Source organism: Giraffa tippelskirchi, chromosome X, assembly GCF_054371585.1.
Source record: "Giraffa tippelskirchi isolate mGirTip1 chromosome X, T2T-mGirTip1v1.2.pri, whole genome shotgun sequence".
Lineage (NCBI taxonomy): Eukaryota > Metazoa > Chordata > Mammalia > Artiodactyla > Giraffidae > Giraffa > Giraffa tippelskirchi.
In genome coordinates, this window is record NC_137289.1 from 69,272,311 (window position 1) to 69,282,154 (window position 9,844).

General features: G+C 38.4%; 1 protein-coding gene across 1 annotated transcript; it reads right to left on the reverse strand.

Moving 5' to 3' along the window:
• Window positions 1-1,753: 1,753 nt before the first annotated feature.
• PABPC5 (poly(A) binding protein cytoplasmic 5) lies at window positions 1,754-4,793 on the reverse strand. The gene is made up of 2 exons (XM_081564287.1): window positions 4,563-4,793; window positions 1,754-4,022 (listed from the first exon to the last, which is right to left on the reverse strand). The coding sequence occupies exon 2, from the start codon at window positions 3,880-3,882 to the stop codon at window positions 2,734-2,736; it is 1,149 nt and encodes a 382-aa protein (XP_081420413.1). The 5' UTR covers window positions 3,883-4,022; window positions 4,563-4,793; the 3' UTR covers window positions 1,754-2,733.
• Between the last annotated feature and the right edge of the window lie 5,051 nt (window positions 4,794-9,844).

Genomic DNA, 9,844 nt, shown 5'->3' on the forward strand with positions numbered 1-9,844 from the left:
TTCCCAAAGTGTATAAAATGCTTATATTTGAAGTTTTTAGCTTCTATACATATTTCATGATTTATTCTCAATCAAAGTATTTGCAAAGGTCTTAACACTGACACTTCAGGTTTACAAATTCAAATGAAAACTGGCAATGGGGGAAAAGGAATAGAGAGCACATATGGTAAAATAATTACCAATGGATTGATAAGTATTTTAAATTTTATTTGAAGTTGCTTCCTTTTCATATATTTTATGATCACAATGATGTAAAACAAGTAGGCTCATAAAATATGAAAAATTATATTCAGTTAGTTTTTTTTTTCTTTTGTCAATTTAAATGAAGAATATATCATTAACACTTTTCAAATTTTAGGTACATATATATCAATAAGATGTGCATTTTTATTTTTCTAGTAGATTTAAGCTTTTACATGCTATAGATATTTTTTGTCAAGCTCATATAACTCATACCATTTTTAACCAAGGATGTTCATCACAGCATTGTTTACAAACGTAGAAAACATTGAAAATCATATAAATCTCATTTAATAATAAACTGCTTAGATAAGATATAGTACATCCACATAATGGAATGCTATGTAATCACTAATTGATGATACAGATTGGTATTTATTGACATGAACAGATGATTATGTTTTGGCTTAAAATTAAAAAAAAAAACAATACATATAGTATGTTTTCTTTCTTTTTTTTTTTTTTTATAAAACAGTGTGTGTATACATAGGAGAAAAGGCATGAAAGGATAAGCACACACTTAAAAAGTTAATAGTGGTTGTCTTGGAACTCTGGGAATCTTACTTCCTTCTTTATAAGTTTCTGCATCGTTGTACATTTTTTTACAAGGAGCATGTATTATGTTTATAATCAATAAAAAACATAATTTCCATTTGAAAATGTTTGATAATGATTATACAAGTCATCTGTAGATAAACAATTACATGAAAACACGTTATTCTCATTATTTTATGGGCAAAGAATTAACAGAAGTGTTAAAAATTATATATTTATATTGTTTTATGTATGAAAGATTTCTACATAAAGTAATAAAAATCAACTGAGAATAGAGATAAAACATTTTCTTATGATTGGATTTGTGGTATGAGTGAATGCTATTTTTAAAATGTAATAATTTAAGTTTTACATAAATTAAGTATTTATTTCTCTAACTCCAAAATGGATTTGAGCTGGCATATATTAAAAGAAACGCAATCCCAAAGAAAAGGGTTTCCCAGGTGGTGCAGTGGTAAAGAATCTGCCTGCCAATGCAGGAGACACAAGAGACATGGGTTCTATCCCTGGGTCAGGAAGATCCCCTGGAGCAGGAAATGGTAACCCACTCCAGTATCCTTGCCTGGAAAATCCATGGACAGAGGAACCTGGTGGGCTACAGTCCATGGGGTCGCAAAGAGTCGAAGATGACTAAGTGACTGAGCAGAGCAGCAGCACAATCCAAAGAAAATAAGAAAGTAAGTGTAATACAGATTGAAAGGTAGATGGGTGTGGTCAAGAGGGAACTACAACTGAAACACAGAAAATCCATAATATAGAAGTCACAGGGCAAATAATATAACTGCAACATAGAACAGAATATTTTGTCATAACTTCCAAGCAGCTAGACAAAAACAGAACCATACTGGATTAAGAGATCTCATATGATAGATGGAGGCATGCTACTTAATCAAGAGAGAGGACCTTTTCCTTAATTTTGAAACACCTGTGAATATTATCTTGTGAATATATTCAACAATTTACAAGAGGTAATGACAAGTTTAATAGAAGTTGTTCTTCAAAGTAGTTTTCAACATCATTACATCGAGTGTTTACCTTCTATATTGACAGGACAAAGACTGAAGGTAATCCTAAAATTAACTATAGACAAAGGCAATTCAGTATTGTTATTCACCTTTTTTGTTAATTAAACACAATCCAAATACACCTACTAAAGAGTTTAGCAAAACGAGTGATAAGAATGTTCCTTAGCCTGTCTTCAAATATTAAATCTCTCAGGAAAGGTTTTTAAGATGAAACTTAGAATTTAAAAAATCAATCTTTAAAGTGTTAATCTTCTAATGTACTGATTGATAAAGTACCAATATGCTTATTGAAGTTATAAAGTTAATAGTGGAAACTCTCAAAACTTACTCAAATCCACTATGAAGTCTGTGGTATGCCCGCAGTATAATACAAAAGGGAAAAATATATAAATAAATAAAAAGAAAAAAGCTCACATTTTTAAAAAGGAATATTCATTTTAAATAATAATTTAAAGTGAAATTATGCATAAACATTAACTGGATCACATACACTTTCCCCTGCTCTACTGATTTCTCAAAAAGCAAGTTAGAAGTTTTCACTGTGATAGACTTAATGAAATTTCATTTCATTTGGAGAAATGAAATTTAGTAGTATTAGTGAAATAAAGAAGGTCATATACTCAATTACCTCACCTTGATTGGTTTAGGACAAGTGTGTGGAGGAATAAACTTTATTCTATATATTCCTAAGGATATTATATCGAAAAATAGTACAAAACGACCGTTTTACAATTAGAAATTATGTTCTTCACTAAAATGAACAAGGCTTTCTGGTTTCACTTTTTTTTTTTTTCAAAAGAAAGTATTCACTTAAAAAAACCTGTTAATTGACATAAAATAACCTCTTATCACAAAGTAGCCCAAACTAAGTAGGCACCAGCTTAAGGCTGAAACAAATTGAGCATTCTTATCCTCACCACCTGCGTCTGGCCTGGCCCAGAGTGACCTGCACGGGCTTGGAGCCCACTATGCGACCATTCATTTCATCTACTGCTTTGGTAGCCTCTTCAAAAGAGGAGAAGCAGACAACGCCAAACCCTTTGGCTTGCCCCACCTCCACCATCACTTTGGCCCGACTAATTGATCCAAAGGAAGAAAATTCCTCCTTCAGCTTTTCATCATCAATGGTCTCATCCAGGTTCTTAATATAGATAGGCACCCCTGGAGGCCGACTTTTTTCTTTTAATCTCAGCCGCTCAAATCTTCTCCTTAACTCAGCAAGACGTTCAATTTTCTTCTGTGCTCGCCCTACATAGAGCACTTTCCCATCGACGGACTTTCCATGCAGGTCTAACACAGCCTTTTGGGCAGCCTCATGTGTCTCATATCTCACAAATCCAAAGCCTTTCGATTTCCCACTGGCATCTCTTATTACCTTAACACTCTCAGTTGGTCCATACTCACTGAAAAGTTCCTTCAGTTTGTCGTCATCCATGTCATCGCCAAAGTTTTTAACGAAAACATTAGTGAAAGTCGCTCTATCCCTAGTTCTAACTTCAGCAGCCCTCTCTTCTGGAAATTTGAATCGGCCCACGTACACCTGGCGGTTGTTGAGCCGCACTCCGTTCATGTGCCAGATGGCCCTATTGGCAGCGGCCAGGCTGTCAAAGTGCACATAGGCATAACCCTTAGAGCCATTGTCATCGCATACGACTTTGCAGGAGAGAATGCTCCCAAAAGCTGAAAACAGATAAAAAAGGGCCCTGTTGTCAATGGATTTGTCCAGGTTTTTGATGAATATATTTCCAATTCCAGACTTTCTTAAGCGGTCATCTGGCTGAGACCACATTAGACGGAATGGTTTGCCGTTAATCAAATCAAAATTCATGGTGTTCAGTGCCCACTCAGCATCCGCAGGAAAGCGGAAGTTAACGTAGCCATAGCCCAGGGGGCTGCGGGTCACGGGGTCACGGCAGATTCGGGTGAAGCGCAGAGGTCCAGCAGGCCTAAACTTTTTATATAACATGTCCTCTGTAACATCTGGGTCCAAGTCACCCACATACAGGGCAGCCTTGAGGTACTTCTTTTTCTTGCCAGCAGGATTAGGCTCCCCACTCCCCATCTCTCTGAACACAGGGAGCAGGCTCTCTTGGGAGAGAAAAAAAGGCTGCTTTCTCTAAGCTATGGGCCAAACAGCTGTTCACAAACAGAAAAAAGCCAAGGCGAAGAAAGCTAAAAGCAGACTCAGAATCACTGTTGAGGCTGAGAAAATGAAGTTCAGAAACAGCTGGTCAGCAGGCTCAGAACAAACGCATCAGACAAAACAGCACCCCAATAACAAATCCATTCTCCCTAAGGGGGCTTAGAATTTCCACCCATCAGATCTAAAATCAGTTTCAAAAGCCAGTAGTAGGAAAGAAATGTCCCTTTCCCCGCTAAATAGTAAGAAATCACCAAGCAGCTGGCTGGCTCCCCACATCTAGCCTTGCCGACAGAGGCCTCACGACCAATTTTCTGCATAAAAATAGGCCTCAAGCTCCTGTGGGTTTAAAATGATAACAACAAGGGCAGGGGCCGAACGTGTATTCCTCCGCCGGCTGCCTGGCCGGTCTCAGGCGGGCTCGCGGCTAACTAAGGCCGCGCTACAGACACTCAGCGTCTGCGAAAGGGCAAACTGGACACCTGGTGGGCTGCGGCCAGGCAGGCTGCAAGCAGCGAATCGCACAGAGAGACAGACAGACAGACACACGCGCGGGGGACCGGAGACCGCCCAGATACCCAAGATGCCCACTGGGTACGGACCGAGTGACGCGCGGTGATTTCGGCAGCCTGAGACTCGCGGCGGGTCCGGAGGAACTGACTGGCGGACGCGCACTGGGTCAGCTCAGACGCGAGGCGGTTCCGGACAGATGCGGGGCGGAGTCAGGAGAGAAGGGCAGATGCCCCGCGGGCGGGCAGAGCGCAGACGGATGGACAGGGCTTGTTCCCCGCAGGACAGACCAACCCCGGGACTAAAAAGCCTGTAGCTGTGGTGGGGCGAGCGGGCGGGCGGGGCGCAAGGAAACCCGGAACCGTGCTAAGGAACTTCCCGCTTCTTCCCCCTTGCTCTCTGCCAAGATGTTAAAGGAAAAAAAAAAGAGAGAGAGATTGAAAAGGTTTCTAGATTTTTTCTTAGTTTTGAAAATTTATTTATTAATTTAAAATATTACGTTTAGGCTGCTGACCCCAAAATCAAGTCAAAGGAGGTGACGACCTAGGTGGAGAGAACTGTCAAGTTGTTTTTGTAATTTTTTTTTTTTAAACGAGTTCCCTAAATCGTTTCTGCTTAGGAAATAAGATATAGGTTGCATACTTTCCTGAGTGGATTGGAAGTCAATTGACAGCTGTACTGGACTCCCAGTCCAGAGCTAAATTATCACAGGGTCAAATAAAACACATGCCCATCTTGTGGTTGGCTTTTATTCTTACTCCATTAAACTTCAGCATAATGGTAGCATTATCCCGAGGTAATAGGCAGAGTTCTTTTCGCTGCTCCAGTAATACTAAGGTTTTAATGATTCAGTTCAGTTCAGTTCAGTTGCTCAGTCATGTCCGACTCTTTGCGACCCCATGAATCACAGCACGCCAGGCCTCCCTGTCCATCACCAACTCCCGGAGTTAACCCAAACTCATGTCCATCGAGTCGGTGATGCCATCCAGCCATCTCATCCTCTGTCGTCCCCTTCTCCTCCTGCCCCCAATCCTTCCCAGCATCAGGGTCTTTTCCAATGAGTCAACTCTTCGCATGAGGTGGCCAAAGTATTGGAGTTTCAGCTTCAACATCAGTCCTTCCAATGAACACCCAGGGCTGAGGATGGACTGGTTGGATCTCCTTGCAGTCCAAGGAACTCTCAAGAGTCTTCTCCAACACCACAGTTCAAAGCATCAATTCTTCGGCGCTTTAATGATTGGAGAGCCATAAACTGACTTTTAATGGTACTTAGTGAGTGGCTCAGCTGGTAAAGAATCCGCCTTCAATGCGGGAGACCTGGGTTCGACCCCTGGATTGGGAAGATCCCTTGGAGAAAGGAAAGGCTACTCACTCCAGTATTCTGGCCTGGAGAATTCCATGGACTATCCATGGGGTCGCAAAGAGTCTGACACGACTGAGCAGACTTTCACTTTCAGTGCCAGAAAAAGTTGAGGGTGTGCTGCCTCCATAATCACGAATTACAAAATCTTAAAGAGATAAAAACTATAATAATAAATGTTCACAGGTGAAATCAACACATAAATATATAAGCACTTTACATAATTAGTAATTTCAACGTTAAACCATTGCAGGGGACAATGCTATAAGATTAGACTCAACTCAGAGCTTTCCCAAGATCTCTCTTTACAGTTTGTGGGAAACTGTTTTGGGAGAGGACTGTTACCTTTTCTTCAGAAACTCTCCAATGTCTGTAATGAACAACTCAGTCAGCCCGTTCCTCAAGACTTCCCCTCAAAAAGAAAATTCAAACAAAACATGTCAGTACAGTTAGACTGGAAAGGATCCTGGGGGAAAATTATGCAAGAGAAGGTGTGTGTATGTGCTCAGGGGTTAAGTCCTGGCTGACTCTTTGTGACCCCATGGACTGTAGCCCTCCAGGATCCTCTGTCCATAGGATTTTCCAGGCAAGAATATTGGAGTTGGTTGCCATTTCCTCCTCCAGGGGAACTTTACCCCAAAGGATGATGTGTTAAGAAGACATTCCTAGAATAAAAGGCTAAATTCATCTGTTGTTTCATTTTTTATAGTTTCTATTAGACAGTATAGTTGACTGAAGATGACAGTTTACCCTCATTATTTGCTCAAATATTTTCTAATTTTCTTTACTGAGCTCTTTTGCTTACTTTCTAGGATACTTGCTTAGCTAAGACATGGAGACTGTGAGAAAAAGCAAATACAAATTAAAAAAATGTTATAGAGATAGACTAATATAAAAACTGGTCTTAAAATAGCACCACATTGACCAACATGTAGAAACACTTGTGAACACGTGCTTACTTTATTGTCCTTAGAACATAAACTTTATAAACATCTTTCCTCATAATCTTAATTAACAATGGGCTAGAATTTGTTTTTATTTTTCTGATTTAAAACTATTACGTTACCAAAAATGCTGTATTAAAATAGCAACATAAAGCCAAGAGAATAATTCCCACAGTATTATCACTAAAATAAAATCAACATTTAATTTTGTGATGGTCTAAATACTGTCCCTATTCCAATTCATTTGTATGTATTTTCTCTAATATTATAGATGAAATGGGGTTGTTGAAAATAATTATTTTCAAAATCACCTCTTCTCTATACTTAACAGCCATTTGGGGGTCATTGCAATGTAAACATTCTAAACTAGGGCTTCCCAGGTGGTCGCTAGTGGTAAAGAACCTGCTTGCCAGTGCAGGAGACATAAGAGATAGTCAGTTTGATCCCTGGGTTGGGAAGGAAATGGCTAACCTACTCCAATATTCTTACCTGGAGAATCCCATGGACAAAGGAGCCTGGCGGGCTACAGTGCATAGGGTCGCAAAGAGTCAGACGTGACTGAAGCGACTTACACAAAATAAAAAACTATATTGGACATTTTATCAGATCAAAAATCAGAAATTTAGAACCATTGTGAAACAAGTGAATTTTAATAGAGTTCCCTCTGCAAAGCAGAGGTTTATGGGGAAAGGGAAATCATTTCATCTATAATTTATTTAATCATTTTAATATTTATATTGGAAACTGTCTCTGGAATAAAAATCAGATGTAGGACATTTCTCTGACATTTTTATTATATATGAAAGGCAAGTTTATAGTCCACACAAACCTGATTCATATGTTAAGTCCATTAAAAATCCCTGCCCAGATTCCTAAGGCAGTTGATTGAGCATATCTGAGTCTTTCTAAATCTGAGAAATATTTCGCATGAGGAAGGACTCCTGGACAACTGACGTTCTAAGTGCATCTCACCAAATTGTTGTGTACAGTTGGTAGTAATGTGTCAGCATGAGTGGAAAAAGAGAACTGGAAAAAGAGAGCTGGAAATATTTATTTTTCAGCCTTGTCTTAGCAGGCACTTGATCCTGTGTTTCCCATTAAAAGTCTGACTTGTGCAAGTTGCTGGGACTTCACAATGAAAATAAACTTCCTGCTCTCTAGAATGAAGTCTGGGATGACTGAACAAAATATTATAAAGTAAAATCTTTATTAAATAGAACTTGCCTCATATTTTTTTAGACAAAGAAAGGAAAATTGCAAAAAAAAAAATGGCATTAAGAATGTAGTATCAGCAGGCATTTCTACAATAAGTTTTGGAGCCAGTAATAGGTCTTTTACTCTATTTCCAAAAATTTTATCCTGATCCATGAGTGTTCATGCTCTGGATGATAATCCTGAAGGCCCTTTGATAATATTTATTATCATAGAAAGATTAAACTGTGTTTATTAGAATGTACTTACTAAAGTGAGCAAGTAAATAAAACTGGAAAAGCTTCAACAGAATTTACAATGAGACAGGATTTATGCTAAATTGTCAATAAATCAGGATATCATATTCCTCAGTATTTTACCAAAATTTCAGTATTTTAAATTATAACACTATAGTTTAGATATTTATTCAAATGCTGTAGCTATAATTCATACATTTATGACTCTAGGTAGTGTATTGGAAATTAAGATGCTTTTAAATAAAATAATTTTATATAAAACTCTAAATAGACTGGATGTTTAATGCCTAGTAATTGCATAAATTTACATTGTAGTATTCCATGGGTTCATTTTAAACTAATAGGATCCAATTAAAAGAGCACCCTAAGGAGACACCTAACTAAACCTAAATATATGTTAAGTTGTTTAAGTTGTTAAGTTGCTAAATAAACAAAGTGATAAAATATAGCCTTCTCCTACTCCTTTCCTAATTTTGAACCAATCACTTGTTCCGTGACTGGTTCTAACTGTTGCTTCTTGACACGCATGCAGGCTTCTCAGGAGACAGGATTCTGCTTAATTTTTTTTTTTAATATATTGAACATATATTTATTTAATCTGTTATTAAATAAACATTTTTGTATGATTTTAATACTCAGATTTATTCACTGTTGAATGCATGATTTTTTTAATTCAACAGGGATTTATTTAATGAGAGAAATGAAAAAAGAAAAACTGTTAAACTTTCAGATGTACGAGCTGGGTTTTGAAGAGGTAAAGGAACCAGAGATCAAATTGCCAACTTTGTTGAATCATGCAGAAAGGAAGGGAGTTTGAGAAGAAGATCTGTTATACTCCTGCTTCATTGACTACACTAAAGCTTTTGACTGTGTGGATCACAACAAACTGTGGAAAATTCTTAAAGAGATGGGAATATCAGACCATCTGACCTGTCTCTTGAGAAACTTGTATACAGGTCAGGAAGCAACAGTTAGAACTGGACATGGAAAAACAGACTGGTTCCAAATAGGAAAAGGAGTACGTCACGGCTGTATATTGTCACCCTGCTTATTTAACTTATATGCAGAGTACATCATGAGAAACGCTGGGCTGGAAGAAACTCAAGCTGGAATGAAGATTTCCGGGAGAAATATCAATAGCCTCAGACGTGCAGATGACACCACCCTTATGGCAGAAAGTGAAGAAGAACTAAAGAGCCTCTTGATGAAAGTGAAAGAGGAGAGTGAAAAAGTTGGCTTAAAGCTCAACGTTCAGAAAACTAAGATCACGGCATCTGATCCCATCACTTCATGGGAAATAGATGGGGAAACAGTGTCAGACATTATTTTTTTGGGCTCCAAAATCACTGCTGATGGTGATTGCAGCCATGAAATTAAAAGATGCTTACTCCTTGGAAGGAAGGTTATGACCAACCTTGATAGCATATTTAAAAGCAGAGACATTACTTTGCCAACAAAAGTCCATCTGGTCAAGGCTATGGTTTTTCCAGTGTTCATGTATGGGTGTGAGAGTTTGACGGTGAAGAAAGCTGAGCGCCGCACAATTGATGCTTTTGAACTGTGGTGTTGGAGAAGACTCTTGAGAGTCCCTTGCACTGCAAGGAGATCCAACCAGTCCATCC

Coding starts and splice junctions, on each gene's coding strand:
- PABPC5 (XM_081564287.1), bottom strand. CDS start 3,882: ATGGGGAGTGGGGAGCCTAATCCTGCTGGCAAGAAAAAGAAGTACCTC.